This window comes from Cupressus sempervirens, chromosome 2 (genome assembly GCF_028749045.1).
Source record: "Cupressus sempervirens isolate cs-2001-9-10 chromosome 2, ASM2874904v1, whole genome shotgun sequence".
Taxonomy (NCBI): Eukaryota; Viridiplantae; Streptophyta; class Pinopsida; order Cupressales; family Cupressaceae; genus Cupressus; species Cupressus sempervirens.
Window position 1 is genome coordinate 45501185 of NC_143119.1, and position 21660 is coordinate 45522844.

A 21660-nucleotide genomic window follows, 5' to 3' on the forward strand; every position below is an offset into this window, starting at 1 on the left:
TTGTCGTTAGCCTATTTCCCCACGGTCCCATAGGCTAACCAGGACATTAAAGGGGCTTAGAGGCCATTTGGCCTAGATAGTTTCAGTTGCAGGTCTTTTTGAGGGGTTTTGAGGCAACTTTGGGCATACTTACTATTTATAGTAAGTCATCTTGGGCATGGGTGGACATCTAGTGGCAGTGGTATGTCGATGGTAATTGTTTAAAATCGGCAAGAAGACTTGTTTATCATTGATAAGATTTGTTTTGCATTGATAAAGCTATTTTATAAAGTTAAATTTAAATATTTAACTTTATTAATGCATAGACTATAGTTTGTGGAAAATATTTAAATTAAAAGAGTCCCCTTTATTTTATAACACATTGGAGACATAAGTTACATAAAGGGAGTTATTTTTTATCCCACATTGAAAAAACGAAAGATGAAGCTCTTGTGAGAACACTATAAAAGAAATGGAAGAGCTTCTTTTTAGCATGCTTGGAAATATCAAAGAAATTGGCAAATTTTCTGGAGATTATGTCTCAATAGTTTGGAAGACGAAATCCCTTCAAGCTGAAAATCTTGACGCCATTGAAAGATATGGTCTTGAGATCCAACATAGTAGCAGTCCGAAGAAGTGGAACAAAAAAAGCAGGCTGAAAAAGCGGGTATGAAAAAGTAGTCCGAAAAAAGCGAAACCGAAAAAGCAGGCTGAAAAAGCGGGTACGAAAAAGCAGTCCGAAAAAGCGGAACCGAAAAAGCAGGCCAAAAAAGCAGTCTGAAAAAAGCGGAACCGAAAAAGCAGGCCGAAAAATCAGTCCGAAAAAGCAGTTTGAAAAAGCAAATCTAAAAAGCAAAGCAGAAAGGGCAGCATTGAAGAAAATTATTACAGCCATCTACAACCAGGTTCTTTTGTTAGTATTGTTTTTTAGGGTGTTATAAGCTTTCAGCTGTAAGTGTGCATTATACCAACATTATCATTTTGTAATCCATGTAAATGCCCAAGTCTTGGCTATATTTCATGATCATTGTAATTTTCATTGCAATTAAGAAGATAATAGTTGCTGGTGTCATTTAAGCAATTTAATATCATTATTTATAAGCTAGCTAGTTTGCATACCAACTGTTTGTAAAAATGCCAGTTGGCTGTAGGTGTTCATTTCTCATGCTTAGATCATATATATGCACTGAATATTGTCAAAATTAGTAGCACACTCATGTTAGGTCATTGTGTAGTCCATTTTAGTCTTCTAGCACAAGATTCTCATTGATGCAAATTGAAGAAAAAGTCATTTGAAGCTAGCTGAAATACTATATCAGTCATACGTCCCTTGCATGTGAATTGTTTGACAAAATTTTTTGAGCCTTCAATCAGCATCTTTGAGAGCAGATTTGAGGAGGGTTATTACAGTGGTATCAGAGCTTGCTTGCAAAGTGTTTGACGAAATGTCAAACCATTGAAATATAAAGATTTTTGGTGTTTGAAGCAGTTATAACCTGTTGGGGTCATTACAATATCAGTTTAAAATTCAATAATATTATATTAAATTACAGTATTATATTAAAATTCATAAAATTCGGATGACATTCAGAAAGAGCTAAAATTCGCTGAAATTCGAACAAAAAGGATGAAATTCTGCAAATCCTGTGACTTAGGTGAATACTACGTGCAATACCCCTGTTCTTCTTGATGCAGCTTGTATAACTAATTCCTTTGCTCCTATGAGGATCCTGAAAAGGATAATAACACTTAGGATTAAATAAAGGAACTTCAAGAGAGAGTGGTTGTTCTGAATTCTATCACACATACTATTGCTAACGAGCAATTTAATACTGCTATCTCTTCTGTTTGCAAGTTAATGAACAACACTATGAAAAGTAGTCTTTGGTGTGGCCATGGGCAACAGCTGGATGAGAAAAATGTCAAGAAGAAGAAGCAAGACAAGGATGAGAAAGAACCCTATGGAGCTGATAAAGAAGACTAGTAGAAGGAGCTTCATTGTCGCTCAAAGGATTGGGAGACTATCTCTAATTCCAAATGATAGTTAATTTACCTTTCTCTAGACTCAACTTTAGTGCCGATATGTTTATAGTGGCTCCTGTTAAACTTAAATTTATGATTATGTTTGGTATGCTTTAATTGGTATCAACAGGGACTTTGCGATTCTTTCCATTAGACAGATAAGATAAGATAAGATAATGATATTAATGTCCAACAAGAGACCAGCAAGGGTCTAAGGGATTGAAAGATTACAATAGGGAAGAGAAACAACCCAGCAGGAGCACTCCATGAAAGAGTTGACAAGAAAACAAAGAAAGGAAACATCAACAACAAAAGATGAGAGGTGGACTAGAAGTCCTTTCTTATTGAAAAGAAATCTAGCACCATAGGGTGTAGAATGGAAATACAACTCGAGTTCATAGAGTAATGCAAATGATATAGAATAATGCAATTGATATATACATGAAGCAAAACATAGAATGAACATTAATACCTTAATGCCAATTGGTGAGGAAATGATTTATTTATTCATACCAAAAACATAATGTGTACATTGACAATATTCCAATTACTTATAGAAGGGTCGGTTGGGAAAACCAACTGACACATTCCCTCACCTCCTAACTACCCAGCCCCAATAAGCTTTCACAAGTATTAAGTACAATAGTTACTTTATTCCGACTACATCTATCCCCCCCCAAAAAAGAAGTCTTCTAGACGACTGCTAGACATGGAAACAAAAAATCTTTGATTTTAAGAGAGGGAATGGTTTGTTTATTCATACGAAAAACATCGTGCGTATATTGACCATATTCCAAGTACTTATAGAAGGGTTGGTTGGTTAGGAAAACCAACCGACGCATTCGCTCCGAACTAGCCCGCTCGAATAAGCTTTAACAAGTACTAAGTACAATAGTTACTTTATTCCCACTACAAAGGGTAACGCTCAGGACGACCAGGGGTCCGGGCTTGTCTCTGAGTAACACTGGGGATAGGGTGGTGCTGTCGGATGAAATCCTGACGAGGTCTAACAACTCTGGTGTGCCGGGAGACAGGCGTAGCAAGTGACCACTTTAGGCCCCCCTAGAGGGGGACATGGGTGGGAAGAAGGCGGTGATAAGCTCATTTGAGGCTTGGCTCTAAGGAAACATGAGCTGTAAAGTGTGATCCTGGAGCTGTGAACTCTCACAGAGGTAAAGTGCTAAATACTGCTATTCGGAGTAGATGATAAATGTCGAGAGGGATATGCAATCTCTGAATAAACAATGGAATTTGCCTCTGATCTCATAGTATATAAGGTATCTGAAGATGAAATGGATCTTAGTCTCAGTCTCAGATAAAGTGCAAAGGTGGCAAATCCGGTCGTCTCTGGTTAGACGGTGATCCATCTGGCATCGGAGCCATTGGGAACCGACTCGGAAAGATCCCAGGGAGATACGGCGGGTGTGACTTCAACGTCGACTCATGTAAAAGGGACATACAATATTCCCATCATGGGTCTCTAGAAAGTGCTCAAAATTGAAAGCCATCTGTGGGCGGAGGCCCCCGGGAGGGTTACTCTAGGTCATGGTGATGTATTGTCTATATATGTCGAGTTTGACGTGCCCATTCAGTTCTTGCTGTGAAGAAAGGAGATGGGTAGGAGTATTTGAGGAGAACTAGTACGGCGGGAGACGATCAATGTTGATCCCAATCGAGCTCAATAAGGTAGTGATCTGGGTATACCAGTAGTGAGCCCTGGTCACCATGCCAGAGCTGTCAGTATCAACCGAGGAGTAGTATGCAAGGTAAGAATGTTTGTGGTGACTGTCCATGGTGTTCACGAAGCCCTTGAGCTAGTGAATGAATCAGATCAAGTCAAAGATTGTACTAAGCCTAAAAGGATGAGCTCCAAACTTGACCAAAATAATACAGTGTGGAGTGTGCCAATGGCATCTGATGATCTGACGGAGGAGAACGGTTTGGACCTGCTCAATTGAGGGTCAATCCAAATCAAGAAGAGAAGGTTCCCACACAACTAAGCTGTATAACGCTGTTGGTTTGACCAATGAGTCCAAGAGAGATAACTTGGACTCAATATCCTGAAAGTGGTGTCGAAAGCACTCTCTCCAAAAGGGCAAGGGAACCTATCCCCTTGGCAACCTTGGGCAAGTGTGCAGGCCTCATGCTGAAGCATGGCCTAGAGAACTTGACCCCGAAATAAGTGTAAAAAGAGAGAATCTTGATTTGTTCATCCTAGAAGCTAAAGTGAAGATGCGAGTTCCTCAGACAGTTAAAGACCATAACTTGTGTCTTGCTTAGATTCACCCTAGGATGACGCTTGTAAAGTTTCTACAAATTTTGATAATCAATACTGAAATAATGATTTAGGTATTGCTGAAAATCGATCTCCTGCAAGTCTTGTCTAAATGTTATTGTTCAGGAAATCTGAAATTAATTCTGGAAATTATAATTTAATCTCTGATATAAATCCTTTGGAGTAGATTGCTAGAAGAACAAAGTTTGGTAATAATTGCGTCTTCTATCCACAAACATGTTCCTATTTATATTTAACCCAAGGGTCTTGTCTTTCCAAAAGACATATCCCTTCTAGGTCGACCCTCCATGAATTAGTCTCTTCCTCATAACAAATCAACGATTTTAAACAGTTGACTAATAGTTAACAAAAATCAACTACAATAGTTTGTTAAGAGGCAAACAAGTATACCTCATAAGTTACCGATCATGATGCTTGGAGAAATATTAATCATAAGGCAAATACAAAGAACCATTTATGTATATCAGATCAGACTGATCAAGAATATCATAATGTTGTTGTTATCGTTATAAGGATTTAACAACGTTGATCGTAAAAAGAGGCCAACCCATCAATAAGTCTCTGGAGCTCCTCAGGAGAGGAGGCAAGGAGGACCACATGATCAGCAAAGAGGAGAATGGAGATCAGAACCTTGTGTACATAACAACCATCTCGAGGTAGTGAAGCCTCGCTGAGAAAGGTCTCGAGCTCATCATATAAATACCGAATAGTGTGAGGGAGAGAGGGCAACCTGGCTTCACTCCAATGATGCTCTAGATCAGATCGGAGAAACCATTCAGAGTCTTGAATCCAGCAGTCAGAGTCTCATAGAGTCTCATAATCGCTCTCAAAAGATTATTTGAGATACCAATGTCTCTATGCCTTTGGAAAAGGGCCCCCTGAGGGACGAAATCAAAGGCCTTGCGAAAGTCTACAAAATAATAGTAGACTTTCAGCACGGTACCGAGCCTCCTCAATGATAGCACACAGTGTCAAGATGTGGTCCATACTCTGGGAGTTGGTACGGAACCCAGCTTGCCCTCTAGCACGATTGTGTCTCCTATCAAGTTGTCTGGAGAGAGTAGTGTTCAGGATTGTGGCATAAAGCTTGGCAAAGGTATCTCCAATCATAATTGTCGTGTAATTGTTGGGGTCTGAAACCAACCTGAACTTGTAGATTGGATAAATCACATGTCTCGAACATGAATCAACCCAGTACACCACTATGTTGAAGAGCATTGGAAGAAAGGAGCACAAAATCGGAATACCGAGCTTGAAAATCTTAGCCTGAAATCCTTCTTCATCGGCAGCTTTGCTACATCTCATGAATGTAACAGCTTTGAAAATGGTGGAGAACTTGAAGAGATGACAGTGAAGGGGGGGAGGGGTTAGGGTGAATGGGTAGCTGGCCTAGGATATTGTAAAGAGTGGAGGCATGGGACACAAGGGAGTGCGAGTCAAGGGGGCAGGGTGGCAAGGGAACAAGGTATGCTAGAAGGCTTTCGGGTCCCTAATAAGCGTGTCACAGAGGGATTTGCACTGCGAAGCCACAAACAACCACTTCTTGTGACGAAGAAGGCAGTGGTAAGAGGAGTGCAATTGGGTGTATAAGGGGGGATAAGCCGCAAAAGAAGTACGTAGGGAGTGGTGGAACGAGTTATATTCATAATCATACCATTGGTTCATGGGACAGGATTTTCAGCTAATAGGGTTGTGGTGGGAGGGAAAGGTGTGGTGGGGGATGGAGAGGAGGGCAGACTACCAAATGCCAGCGGCCAAAAGGTCAACCAAGGACAAAGCCTGGGAGGAATCTGAAAAGCGGTTTGGGGGGAGAAGCCGTCTGAGGTGGAGGCTGAAGAGGTAGCAGTTACACTTAGAGAAACGAAAAGTGGAACAAGGGCGCAAGAGCGAGGGTGGCAGATGGAGGGGGTGAAGTGGTCGGTGAGAGTGAGGATGGAATGGTAGGCTAAAGGCGACGGTTGATGGTAGAATGGACAACATAGGGGATAAAGGAGGCCTATGCAATAACATAGCTAATCAACAAATCAGAAGACTCACAGAGATGTAGGAGACGACGACCGTAGCAAGAAAGAGGCCCAAGACTGTCCTGAGAATGACACTGGAAACTCAGACTGGTTGGATCAGTGTCCCAAGTACAAGTGAAATCCAAAGTGCAGAAGAGGTTATTTTGTTATTTTACTGAGATGATGAAAGACAACAATATGGAGTATAGTGATATCGGTGTTATATTAGGGAAATTGGACGATACAAAATAATTGTTGTTTATTTTTGCTCATTGATGGGTTTTGGTAGGTTTCGGTTGTAATGGCCCAAAGCCTAGTCCTCTGTTGATGCAGAGGGATTGGATCCACTTCTACAACCCTTGGTTTTTTCTTCACAAAAGGCTTATCTAGGCACCATCCAATGGTTGTACTCGATAACCTTCCAAAGATTATCTTCTTCTCTTTGTCCTTGCCCTTTGGCTCTGCCTTGTGACCAATTGTAGAGTGGTAATATCACTCGAGTTCATAGATACAAGATAACGCAATTGATATACACATGCATAAAACATAGAATGTACCAGTAATACCACAATCTAGTAGGCAAGGAAATGATTTCTTTATTAATACCAGAAAAACCACACTTGTACATTGACAATTATCCAAGTTCTTATAGAAGGGTCGGTTGGTTGGAAACCAACCAAAGCATTTCCTTACCACCTAACTACCCAACTCGGTAACAAGTACTAACATAATAGTTACTATACTCCGACTACATGTAAGCCCCCCAAAAAATGAAGTCGTCTTCCAGACGACTGCTGAACATGAAAACAACAAAAAAGAACATTGACTGCAAGAAGAGGGATGGGAGGACATCCCTGTGGTTGGATCAGCCTCCTCTATCTTGTAGGCTTCCTTCATGGCTACTTTTTTTGCTTCCCATTGATTGCCGTATGGACACTAAACGTCCTCGTCTGCACCCTTGCCATACGTGTACGGATGAGAAGCTTTCACCTTGACGCTGTACGAATGTAAGTTGTGGCTATCGTACTTCCTCTAATTTTCATACATGGTAATGCCATACTCCTTGTTCCCGTCCATGGTACTGTTTTGGGAAGTGTTTTGCAACTTTGTCTTTTTATAAGGACTTGGTTCGATTTTTTCTCTTCTTGCCACTTTATTTCATCTCTCGTACGCTTTTAACTTAGACCCATTTACTAGGTCTTTGATAGGTTTATTATCCAAAGTAGATAACTTTACAGCCCCATTCACTTTATACTTCATGTACTCCTGGGGGTACCTTCCTTCCAGCCGAGTCTTGTATTTGTAACATATTACATTTTGTGTGGAAAACTTCATAGTCTCCCATTTACCAGTGGAATAATCCATTAAGGGAATTTTTGTCATCGTTTGAGCATTCCCCTAGTCTGAGCATCCCTTCCTCATCAGGTTCCATCCCTTCATAGTTTTCTCCTTCAGAGTTTGATGCCAAGTCCTAACTTACTGACTGTTTCCTGAGATCTATGATGTACTTTCCTCCGATTCAATAGAGAGGGTGTTCCGTTTCCAAATGTGATTGGCCTTTGCTACTACTAGCCATCCTCTCCCTAATAAAGCATCATATCCTTTCTTTTCCAGGGTAATAATTTCAAAGTCTAGAACAAATTGTTGGGTTCCTATTATTACCTTTTGCCCTATCAAGGTGCCAATCGGTTTGATGCCATGCCAGTCTGCTCCTACGAGCTGGAATGTGGGCAGCCACAAGGTAAGTTTCCCAATCGCCTTCCAAGTATCTTCCGATAGGACATTCACCTCGAACCTTCATCAATTATGATGTTTGATAGTTTGTACCCCATGATCTCCATTTCTACCACTGTTGGCACTCTCCCTAGTCCTATTGTAAATAAGGTATTTTCTTCCTTTTCCACGGAAGTTTCTTCTTTCTCTACTTGTTCTACTGCTTTTGGTTCCGCTTGTTCCACTGTTTCTGGTTCCACTTGGGAATCCTGTTGAGTTGGCAGTGTTCCCCGTGTCAATGCAACTTGTAAATGGGGTAGAGGGTCCAGTAACTCCCCAATGGAGACTTGAATGGTAGTTTCTAATACTTTCCTTAAGATGTTGGGTACCCCTTTGCTCATAGGGGTCTTGGCTGGCTTAGCTGTTGTTTCCCGTTTCGAATCATTTTGTATGTTCTGCTTTGCCTTCTCAAATCTTGCTTCTTCCATAGTCACCTCCGGGTACATGACTTTCTTAGCTTGCATCTTTGTTATTGCAAGTATCTCACTTTCTGATTCTGCAATATCCAACATGTTCACACCTTTTTGCCTTGGGCAATTCACATCCTCATGGTTGCCAGCCCACACCATTTACAGAGCATTCCTCCATTCTGTCCCCCTTCGTTTTGACATTATCGAGCAAAATGGCCCCATTCATTGCATCTTCGGCATTGGATCATGGGCTGTCCTTGAGAATCATATTGGATTGCCTGTCAGGGTGTGTTCGTGTTGCTATTTTTATTACTACTGGTGGCACGACCTCTTAAGTTATTCCTGTACTCGTTGGTGAAGCTTCTGTATTATTGTTCTTTGGGGGAGTTGTTGGTGGTGTAGATTGTTCTCCAGTAAACAGTATCTGGGTGTTCCTTGTTTTTAGGTTATAAGGGCAATCTTTGATTCTATGACCTCTTATTTGACAAGTCTCGCAAAACATCTTTCTCGGGCATGCTCCTTTTGTATGACCCTCTTTTTCGCAGTCTGTACACCATAGGTCTTTACCTTCCTTCTTCTCATCCTTAGTTCCGGCTACTTCCTTCATTAGTCGTTTGAGGTCCTTCCTCAAGGCTCGGATCGTTTTCAACTCTTCCTCACTCTCCTCTGAACTCTCACTAGAGCTTCCATGCCGTCTCCTCTTTGAGGTTTTATTCTCACTTTCAATGTCATGGCACGCGTACAAGCATCTCCAAAAGTGGATGGTGGGACTATCTTCATTTTTTTTCTGTCAGACCTTCAATAAACCATCTTTTCTTTAACTCGTCCGCAGGCTTATTGTCCAATTTGTTGATGAGTTCCTTCAGTCGCCTGGTAAAAGCCTTCATCGATTCCCTCTTGTCTTACTTGGTGTTATAGATTTTTGTGACAATTTCATCATCATCTCTTAACAATTTGAATTCCTCCTCAAATGCTTTACGTAGGTTATCCCAAGTGTTCTTCTTGCCAGCATCCAAGTTTGCATACCAATCTACGACGATTCCTCTTAATGTGGTAGGAAATGCCTTCAACCATTCATTACTATCATTCTCCTCGTTCGCTTGCCATATAGTTATACAGGTTTTGTAATGGTGAGCAGGGTCCTCTAATCCATCCCCCGTAAATTGAGGCAATTTTTGTTTATCTAATGCCATTCTCTTTCCTTGTTGCCTCCTTCCCAATGGAACCCCTCCTCCCGAGGGAACACCACCCTCGGATGGAACACCACTTCTCGATAAAACACCACTTCCCGCTGGAACTCCACTTCCTGATGGAACATTACTTCTGGATGGAACCCCACTTTTGGATGGAACACCCCTTCTTGATGGAACACCACTTCCCGATGGAACACCACTTCCTACTAGAACACCACTTCCCGTTGGAACTCCACTTCCTGATGGAACTTTACTTCTAGATGGAACCCCACTTCTCGATGGAACACCACGTCCTGATGGACTAGACTTTTGACTATTTATCTCCTCCCGACGGAATTCTTGTCGTGTAGGGGTTTTTGGGTTTCTGCACCCGAACTGCCTTCCTTGTGTTTCTAAAATAACCAAATTGGCTAGTTCCTCAATGGTATGTTCAATCCACCCTTCCTGACTTCGGCGGGAATCCCCTTGTATTCTCAAGTTACGACATCTCTCTTCTTGCTACTGGAGATGTAAGGTTCTTAGGGTGACTTCCTCCTCAATTTCGTCATTTGGTGCTGTCCTCCAATATTTATTTGGAATCAGGGGCATGAAGTAATTCAGTGCCTATCTCCCTTTCTTGGCTTATTGGGTTCCTCTAATTTGCAATCCCACATCCTCCTCTCGGTAAATTGTTGAAGAACTTGTTGCCTTCTTTGTTCCCTCTCGATCTGTGCTCTTTCGTCCTCAATATGTACTAAGTTCCTTGCTAAAAGCTTAGGAATCTGTCCTAGGAGATCATGCACTGCCAGTGGCACGGAGAGTTCGTCGCGTACTGTGCTCTCAGGAACCATCCTCTCACGGGCTTCCCTTTGCACGTACTGTTCAACCGCAACTTCCCACACTGTCACGAGGTCGCACGTCAACTGATCCTCCCTAGTTATTTCCTCCTCCTCTCCGTCACTGTTAGTAATTTGGATGTAAGGTATGAATGTTCTTCCCATTAGCCCATCCTGTCTGTTAAAATACCTCTAGATTCGAACTTAGGCAACGACACCAAAAATGTAGAGTGGTAATATCACTCAAGTTCATAGATACAAAATAACACAATTGATATACACATGCATAAAACATAGATTGTACCAGTAATACCACAATCAAGTAGGCAAGGAAATGATTTCTTTATTAATACCACAAAACCTACTCCTGTACATTGACAATCATCCAAGTTCTTATAGAAGGGTCGGTGGGTTGGAAATCAACGGACGCATTTCCTTACCACCTAACTACCCAACTCGATAACAAGTACTAACATAATAGTTACTATACTCCGACTACACCAACTCCTAGAGCAATACAACTCTTCAAAGGACATACAACTCCTTCCATCGAGCCTTCCTTAGACCCAAGATTTCACTAAGGTAATCCAACCCTTGCCAATCAAGATCTCTTCACCAACATAGCATAGGACATGTGCTGGTGTTTTCTCATACACAGGCAAGAATAACTAATCAACTTGACCCCTTGGAACGATTGTTAAAAAAACCATAATGTGTTCTTCTCTTTATTGGCCTATTAAGGAGATCTACTAGAATTAGCCCTCAAATCTGAGTTTTTGGACGTTATCTCTCAAACCCCCAAACAAAATACAGTTTCAGATTCCCTTTTGGGACTACTATGAAATATCACAAAATGGGATCTGGGTATTGAGTTTGATCAGAGATCAACCATGACTATGCCAGTTAGGCCTAATAGGCTAAAACATGAGGTTTTAAGCAAAACTCTTCACTAGTCGACTTCGGATGATAGTGCATATTTTGTGAGGTATAGTCTACTCTAGAAGACTCCAAAACCATCATTGATTCACAACCACACTCCACATTGTCTCCTTTGCAACTCGATATTCTTACTAGTTTGGCTTGTCACATTAGCATGCCAAGCCTAGGGCATCACGGAAAAATTTCAGTTTTGTCCCAACTGCTCCCAGACCTTTTGCAACATGTAAAAGAATCCTAACATTCCCCAAGGTCTTGGGCAATTCCAATGGTGGAATGTTAAAGGATATCATCATTTGAATCCACAACCTCGGGTTTTAAATGTTAAGGGTTTCTGAACCAGTTTGGATTCAAACTGATGGATCTCCTCAAGGAATGCACCAAATGACTTAAGTGAAATTGCAAAGGAAAATTAATTCATCGTACTATCTAACTGTGTGCTTGGATCAGGGTGCCCAATCTCTAGAATTCTGTACAATCACAGAAAACAACGAATTTCAGGAAATTTCAATGTTTTCAGTAGAACAAAACCTCCATATTCATTCCAAACTTCATCATCACATCTGATATTGTTCGTAGGGATTATAAACACCCTCATGAAGGTTGGCCAACCACCCAACACCTATTTCTCAACTTCCTAGCCGTTGGACACAACATGTTTAAAGAGTTGTAAAAGTTGCTAAGCAACTTTTGAGCAACATTGGCAACATTTACATTTTTTTTTGCATTTGTCGCATCATTGTGACTTACATGATGAATAGGATCTTAAAACACAGTAGTTGCCATAATTTTGGAAAAGTTTGATCAATATTGACCCACTATGGGTGCTGAAGGATTCAATGACCAAAACGTCTACAAAATGTATCAAAGATGAAATGGCCTATCAGGCCTTATTTCAAACATGAAAAGAGCACAACCAAACAAACAAGGATCCCCATGGGTCATCTAGGTGCCCCTGCTCCGTGTGTGCTGCAATGTGATTTTCTGCCATTTGGGTTCAGGGCCCTCTCCCTACCATCTTAGTCAAAAGCATTGCTGTCCTGGACAAGGATTTATTGGCTAAACTAAGTACATTCTCCTTGGAAGCATCAACAACAATCCACCTGTTGAGTTACCTAAAGAAGATTTACATCTAGGAACTATTTTAACTAATTATGGATGAAGAACTAACTAAAAGAGAGTGTAATATAGCAAAGGAAATTTCAAACATTTACCAACAAATTCATATGAAATAATTTCTTCCCTATTTCTATCATTTTAACAAAAAAGGAAACTGTTTATCTTTCACATGAACACAAAACCTTTACAAACTGAATTAACTACTCTTAAGTAAATGGAAATAAACCATTAATAAAAACTTTTCATTCACATGATCGAGGGTATAACTGACATTCTATAACTGGTTTAAATGAAAGGGAACATAAGTGAAAACAAAATTAACTAATTGCATTCAAGAGATAACATGAAGTTGAGTGAGAAGAGAGTAACTGTGCTCTGATCCTTTCTAGTAAATCTGAATCTTTAATGTCTCCCTAATAGAGGCAGAGCATCATCAGAGGCTTACCTTCCAGCCATTGAGTCTTGACCATTGTTCTCCCACACTACTTCCATTTATAAGTGGCCCTGCCGTACACAAGAGGTGCAGATATGGGTTTCAGTCTAATTGTGATTGGAGTCTTTGGTGTTTAGAGCCTACACCAATCTTAGTTGGTCACTTCCTCTCGACTACACAAGTACTTATGTTTTGTCTGATGAAGGTCACATGCTATTACAAAGCGCTAGTTTGGCCAAGCTTTTAAAATGCAAGCACTGTACTTTGTGTTGTCAATTTCATCACCTTACTCGTTATTTGAGTCCATTAGACTCTTCTGGGTCTCCATGGCTGATCTTGACTTTGCTGTGCATTTCATGCAATAACAGCCTTACAACCTTAAGGAATGGTGGCTTGCTGGCAACTGCATAACATATATGATTCTTAATGGTCAAGGACTAATTAAGGGGAGGACTTCCTAATAGTTATCGCTGTTATAATTCATTTTTAATACGATTGGTTTTATAATTTATTTTAGTCATTCTGTTTTCACTCTTCCCGAATGCTATTATGCTTTCTTTTCTTGTTTTATAAATTATCTAATCAAGGTTTTATTCAATAATTCAAGTAAGACGATACAACATTCTTATTACATAGTCATTCATTAAAATTGTAAGTTTTAAGAACTGAATTATTCAAGTATATTGGTTCCTATTGCTCATATTTGTAAGTTTTAAAGACACAGTCACTCACAATACTCAGCTTGGACTCGCTCAGAATTTTGTTTGCTTCAGTTTTATCTAAATCAAATTGAATTGGTTTGGCCTTTCAGGTTTTGCCAACTCAGAGTTAGTAAACTTTGCATAGTCTTCTTGTTAAAATTCGGTTTTGTGCTCCTTATAATTTGCTGGGTATCTTGCTGAGTATTGGTTCTAAATTTGCAATGGTTGAGTCAACTTTTAGGCTTTGTTTTTCTGAGTTCATTGGTGTTGGGTATGAGTACAAATATATATGTATGTATTATGGTAAAATAATAATTGGGTTATTAAACAAAGATCATAAATGATTTATATATATAAGTATACAAGAGAATGTTTCTATAACGAACAAGAGAGGGGAAATAGAAATATTCTTATAGAGTGAAAAAAGAAAGTTTCCATATCGAACAAAAAGAGTTTATGGAAACATTACAAAAAGAGTGACTATTAGAAAAAGACAGAAGAGAGTAAATAGAAACTATCTATTATCGTAATACCCTCCCTTAATGGTCAATCTATCTTCAAAAAAAAATAAAATTGTCGGAGAATCTGATGTGAATGTTCTACAATAGTCGTCTATATTAGCATAGACCGTGGTAGGACGAGTGTCAGTACTCAGAACAAGCACCTCAAGGCGACGGTACTCGAAGATCGCCATCATTCTCTGCTTCTAGGCATAGTTTTTTCCGTTGAATCACTGACGACTTTCTAAGAGAATATTGGTGAGATATGCCATGACACATTTTTAATGCAAAAAAATGTGTATCTGAAAAGGCAAGAATTTCGAAGTAGATTGACGGAAGACCCAAGAATGAAAGGCACCCAAAAGAGAGATCAAAAAACCTAGAAAGAATGTAAAATTAGATTTTGAATTCGTTGGCTCAAAAAATGAGGCATAGAAAACAATGCACCCAAAAAAAATAGAGTCCGACACAGTTGAGATCTACAAAAACCTATCAAGAATCTATTGAAAGATTTTCAAAATGACAAATAATCTGAGAGTTTTGCTAGAAACGCTAGACGTTTTTGAAAAACCCAAAAAATGGCAGAAGTGGTGGAAAATGAAATTGTTGGACAAAAATTAGAGATGGGTTTAAAACCCACAAAGGAATTCCTCACAACTTTGTGAATTACAGAATACAATTTTTTTCAAGGGAAAAAATTATGAAAACCCATCAGAAAATTTTTAAGGGAAAAATTTATGAAAACCCATCATAAAATTTGTAAGGGAAAAAATTATGAAAACCCATCAAATTTTTTAAAGGGCGGTGAAACAAGAGAGCACATGCAAGTAACAAAATGCATATGCAAGCAACATGCAAGAACATGCAAGCACATGCAAGCAACTTACGGAAATCAGAGATTTTTGCCCAAATTAAAAAATTGTGAATTCAAAACCTCAACTAGGGCTTGCAATTTTTATTTCTAAAAATCGAAAAACAAATTCTTGGAAAAAATTCTAGATGAGAAGGGGCTTAAATTTTCTTAAAAAATCCACCAAATTTTAAGAAATCCCATCAACCTGCTTTGATACCATGTTTTGGTGAAATATTGAATGTGTTATTAAACAAAGATCAGAAATGATCTATATATACAAGTATATGAGAGAATGTTTCTATAATGAACAAGAGAGAGGAAATAGAAACCTTCTTGTAGAGTGAAAAAAAAAAGTTTCCATAATGAACATAAGGAGTTTATGGAAACATTACTAAAAGAGTGACCATTAGAAAAAGATAGAAGAGAGAGTAAATAGAAATTATCTAATATCGTAATAGTATGAGCCTGATCTTATACCATACACAAAAGGATCAATTTGGGGTTATGTTGTTTTATGACATGTCCATATTTATAGTGAGTATAATAATAAAAATTGAGAGACTAGCATAAGGATCATTTGCTCTTCTGTAATGCTTTAAAATATTGAATTAATTACTTACAATCACACTTGAAATTCATTCAGGGGTAGTTACATTGAATAGCTATTTCTGCAGGATGCATTGGAAGGCTCTTTTCATCTAGGCGAATCTCTTGGAAAGCCATCTAAACTAAAAAGATCAAGAACTAAGTTTGGTGTAACAGTTAACAAGGTGAGCAGTTATTGGACTATGCATGTTGAAATGTTAGGCGAAGTTTAGAATCTATATTTATCAAGAATTTTCTTTCTTATGTTGAGCCATGCTGAATTTCTGACCAGCAATGCCAGTGTATCATGAAATGACGGGAACAAATTAACTTTTGCACATGAAAATTGTTTGGTTAAATATTTCTGGATCCTTTCTGACTTATACCATTTGCTTCATGTCTCCCTACTCATAGAGGAATTGATTAGAAATGGCAATAAATCGAGAAGGACAATAATATGTGAGGGTATTTAACTTTACAAAGTTTACCATATGATGTTTTTTTTCCATTATCTATTACCCATTAATTTGTCTCTTAAAGGGCTTTATTGTTTGTTTTGTTGTGATACTGATTGTTCGAAATTATATTATTCTTTTTGCAACTGTTCAAAGACTAGCTATTTTTCTTGTGGTGTTGTTTCAAACACTAGATGAAACTTATGGTTGAGAGGTTTCTTTCATTGGCTTATGATTGGAGCACTTGTTGAAGGTATCACTTCATTTAGAGAAACCTCTTGAAAAGCTTTCTAAATAAAGAACGATAAAAAACAAGGTTGGACTAATAAATGTCTGCAAGTTGAGAAGCAATTTTCTTGATAGCCTATTAACAGTGTGTATTATTTGAAATGCTTGGACGAATCTAGTTCCTATGTATAAAATAAATTTAGTTTCTGGGTTTTTATGCTTTGGACCCTTTTGTATGTGCAATTCGTAATGATAGGTTTCATTAAAATGTTTGGAATCTCAATTCTTTCAGTACGCCTGTTTTGATTGCCATGGTTGTTGTTGGTTATTTTTGCAGGATTTGCTTCAGGATACTTGCTTATTAGAAGAACATCTTCATCTTCAGAATGTCAATAAACCGAAGAATTCCAGAAGGAAGCTTGATGTAATAAATCCTAATGAGGCAAGAAGAAATTAAATTTTCCCTCTGCTTTATTCTTTATTTCTTATTGACAATAATCAAGGTGTTACTAGGAGATGGCTATTGGTATTGGTATGGCTAGTTTTTAAAATAGGAGACAAGCAGTACTTGGAGATGCCATTTCAAAAAAATAAAAATGGTTCTTCGAAAATATCATGACATAGAACATTCAAAACAAGAATGACGGTAAAGCTAAACTTGAATTTTATAGTTTAAATACACAAATCTCGAATGCCATTGTGTCAAAGAGTTCGAAATTTGCACTACATATTTCATATCAGATTATCATTACATATTGAAATTCAAAAATCTTGACAGTTAGATGCTGATACGTAAACAAAAAACAAAAAGCAGAAGTCTATCATTTACTCTTCTACATTTTGATCATCCATATATCAAGGTCCTTAGTCATGATGCTCTCTAGATACTCAGCACTCTCAAACCTACATTCCTCTGATGGTAGGGGAATTGGGGGTAATACTTAAAGGCCATCTGGATGAACCACTTCATCCACCATTGCTACATCTTCCTCATCAGGGAAAATTTGGTCCCATATTTCTGAATGACCCTCCATGTACCTAGGATCTATACAAGAGATAAGACCAAGTAAGCTAAAAAATTAGAAACATTCTATGGGATCAACTGATGTGAGGGCTTCATTTGCATCTTTTTTTTGAGATCTTGATACATAAACAACAAAAGCTTCTTTCTATGGGTCTCATTGAGCCATCAAAGAATGAGGCCTTGTTGGCTAGTCAGCCTATAAGGGATAGAAGAGCCAACACAATTTGAAAAGAAACAAAAGGATTTGAAGAAAGAGCCACATACAGATAGAGAACAACATAAATCATTTTAAAAAGATGATTCATCTAAGAAGGTGAAGTCTACCCATGCATATTGCAAAAGAAGTAGACATGAAGAACATTCTTATTATGAGAAGGATATTGATGAATTGAAATATCTAAAAAAAATATTGATCTTCCTTCCCAAATGTTCAAATCGACTTCTTCTTATTCAAAACATTTAGGATATACAAAGGTAAAAGGTTATGTAGGACTTGCTTCTGAAGCAGCTAATGGTAAAGCTGTGTGCTTCTACATGTTTTGAATCAGGGAGTTGACTCCTAGATTGCAGAGGTTCTCATCATATATATGGGTTCTATATAGTGTAGGTTCTTATTTCGATCCTTGTGTTGTGCCACCTATTTTGATGGAGAGCAACACTTATACGAGTGTAATTGGGAAAGGTTCTATTGATATTAATGACACCTTTGATGATGTTTTGTGTGTACCCAATCTATCGAATCTTGTTTCCATCTATTAGATCATCCATAACGAAATAGGGTGTTGGAGTTTGTAGCTGCGATATAGATTTTTTCTCTAGAAATATGGATGTTATTATTGTCATGGCGACCTTAAGCTGAAGATGACACTTATGATGTAATTATGATAACAAATAAAGACGTGTCTTTTGACATGCGGTAAGGCATGGGAATACGAAGAGTTGTATTTGTAATAAAGTGTTATGTTTAGGAAATTGAAGGGACTTTCGTTTATAACATGAAGAGTCTCTCTTTTATTTATATGAATCACATCAAGTGATATGCTTTGTTCACTTAAAGTTTATTATCAATTAAATAATCTTTTGTTGTGTGGCTGTGTTTTTCCCTTCATTCTCGAAGGGTTTTCCCAGGGTATTTATGGCATTTATTGTTTTTCTTTTGGCTCTTTCTTATTGTTGTTTATCATCTTATTTTCTGGGCTCCACTTTCGACATTGTATCAGAGCCTCATTTGATAATAGTTTATCAGGAAGTTTTCTTGTTGCAATGTTGAGTATTTGAGCATATTGGATATAGAGGCTTGGGACAAGAGACATGAACTACTCTATTTGTATGGGTTCTTGAGTTTGATTGTATGGTGTGTTGTTCAACAGCCACACTGTCAAGGATTTAAGTTGTTCTGCAACTTCTAATGGCTTGGAGATATAAATTAACTTAAAGCAGAGGTTTCACATATTTTTGGTATCGTACTCCTTGCCATCACGATTATTTAGGATCGGGCTTATTTAATACTGTGTTATTTCCTCTTTGTGTCAGTTCATAGTTATTTTGTGCTGTAATTTTTACAATAGCTGTTGTCTATGCTTCATTTTGATATCGGGTGGTATGTATATGTGTTTTATATTGGTTGTGCCTTGTGCTTCAGAAGACAACTCTTGTGACAGTTTTTGCTTTCTGCTTGAGTGTTTTTCACATTATTGGGAGGAGATAATCGGAGTGGAAATAGTTTCGTTGGAGACTAATCCAAATTTTTTTATGCTTTAAAATATTACTGCATCCTTTGAGGAATAAAAAATATGCAGTGTGTGTAGATTATCACTAGGTCTCTTGTGCAAATATTTAAGGGGCGCCAAGATTTTTCTGGAACTCCCATTGTAACACCGATACTGGGGTATGTCGAGTCGAGTTTATGGGACGAGGGGAAAATGGGCCTCATTTTTCAAGATGGTAGGGGGATGGCTAGGGGAGGACGGGCAGGGAGGGTTGTTGTATACATATCGAATATGAAATGCTAGTTATGAAATGATGTTTCATTAGAACATACTAAATTAAAATACTTGAACATAGCAAAATTGCAATATGAACTAGAACCATTTAACATTCAAGTATTAACATATTACATACCCAATAGTAACATTCAACAATAAAAAATCAAATAGATATTCAAGTACCCATCCCAACGATGACATAGTTGCGGAATGACAGAGGTGGGCGTACTTGGGCACTCAAGTACTTGGTGTGGGGACGTCTTGGGGATAGGTACTTTGAGGTTTGGGAAGGAGGTGCGAGTCTTTGTGTTACACTAGAAACTCCTCAAGAGGCTCCCTCAAATTCATTTCACACCCATTGCATGCTCGATATCTTTCATTTGCTAGAATAAAACAGTCTAATGGTAGTGGAGACGTTCTTTTCTTTTGTCGACTCAAGAGGCTCCCTCTCTTTATGTTGCTGTCTTGTTAGGAGTTGTTTGAGACTTGGAAAACAAAGAGATAGTTGCTATTGGGATGGTTGCTCATGCATCTCGGTTATATGCTTTGCACTGATGATGATTTTGATCTCTTGGTTGTTGATAATGTTCCTAGTGCGAATCTTGATATTGAGGAGAACTTTGGTTTCTTGAACTTGGGTATTCTCACATCAGATCCATTTCTTGATCCTTACATTTCTTCTTCTACATCTACTGTTTCTTTTGAGGATACTTGTGTTGTTACATCAATGACTATTTGTGATTTAGTGTAACGTGAAACACATTGTCTTCTAGATTTTTTTAAAAACTTATTTCATATTTGTATGTTTCACGGTTATGCAAATTGTATATATCTGATTATTTTTCAATTGTCTTTTTTTTAATAAATGAGATTAACATCTCATTATATATGCAAGAGGTGCCCTTTCACCAAGGGACACCACTCTTCACATGTGGCCCAATTAATTAAATATTTATTAATTATATAATTAATATATAATCATGATTCGTTAAATAATTACTATAATATAATTATATTATCACAATATTATAATTATATTATATTATCTTAGAATAATTATATATATATATTTTGATGGGTAATGGGTTGAAGCCAATATTAATTAATTATTATTACTTGTTAAGCTTGAGTAGATTCGAACCTAAGACCTCCCAGATGAGAGACTCACAATTCACCTTTGTGTTGTAGGCTGTAGCTGTAGCATACCATTTTCCTAACCCTTTAAAAACACTGGAGACTTAGAACAATTTATGTTGCTTTCCACGTTCATCTAAAAAGATATAGTTATAACGACTACTTTTCATAATCAATTGAAAGACTTTAACAACTATAATGAGAATAACTGATTTCTATTTAAATAAAAAGGAAATAACTGAGGTAAATATATAAGGAGAGTAAATAACTGAATTAGCTGCAGAAACGAGAAGTACATAAAGGTATTATACCTGTTATGGGAAGATGGAATACATGCAGTACTAGTTGTATTTGTCCAATCTTGGCATCTAGTGAAGAGATACGTTGTCAAGGACTTAACCTCCTGACCGCGGACCCTTAGTATCCCCACACAATCTCTACTAAGAAAGGCCCCCCTACCAAGGGACAGGCATGGGACACCCTGTCCTAGCATTGAGCATCCCGGTGTTAGAGTACCGGCTAGGTAGTTAGCTAGGCCACAGATACCTTCCACTAACCTATTTGCCAACTTTTAGCAACCCTGACCTCTAGTGATCATAGCAGTAAGCATGACACTAAAGTTCTAAGCCTACCCTGGCTAGGGACTTGTATGGACAGAGTGTGCCCAATCACCCATTGCTCGAATGGACAACAATATTAACACCTTGATCACCATGAAGTAATTAGTTAAGCTAGTTTTGCTTAAGCTTATTATTTGTTTATTTGTTTCCAATATCCTTGTGTTATCTTGTAGGTATAATCCGATATTCATTTGGTATAAAACCACACTCTTCATCTCGGCCTTGCTGGTCTTCCTGGATGAATCTTGGTGTGGTTGTTTATTGCATCGATCAATCTTATTTTACCACAGTTTGAACTCTCAGTACATTCTATGCTTATAACAGTCACTCATAAATAAATCTTTAAGTTCTTATAACAATTTCTTGACTCTATAAGAGTGCCTTCCCTTATCTCATAAGGCATACAGAAAAAGGCTTCTGTATAAGTCTACACTAGATTGATAATCCTTCCAATAAAAAACAAATTTCTGAAATAAAATACATTCTCACAAAGATAGTGAAGAATTCAAATTTCCTAAGCATGATATTACTAAATCATATGTGTGAGAAAATGGCAGTCCCTTGGAGCCATGCTCCAACTATATTATCAAGGAAAT

At 38.1% G+C, this 21660-nt stretch overlaps 1 protein-coding gene across 4 annotated transcripts in view; it reads left to right on the plus strand.

The window, feature by feature from the left end:
• The window catches only part of LOC149570987 (uncharacterized), a 163239-nt gene that overhangs the window by 25129 nt on the left and 116450 nt on the right, over positions 1-21660 (plus strand). For 2 of the 4 annotated variants that reach the window (XM_089812551.1, XM_089812552.1), the window contains exons 2-3: positions 15708-15803; positions 16639-16743. In XM_089812551.1, coding sequence (XP_089668677.1) covers positions 15708-15803; positions 16639-16743 — 201 coding nt within the window. The remainder of the gene's footprint in view (positions 1-15707; positions 15804-16638; positions 16744-21660) is intronic. The other 2 variants (XM_089812553.1, XM_089812554.1) reach the window with 1 other exon arrangement.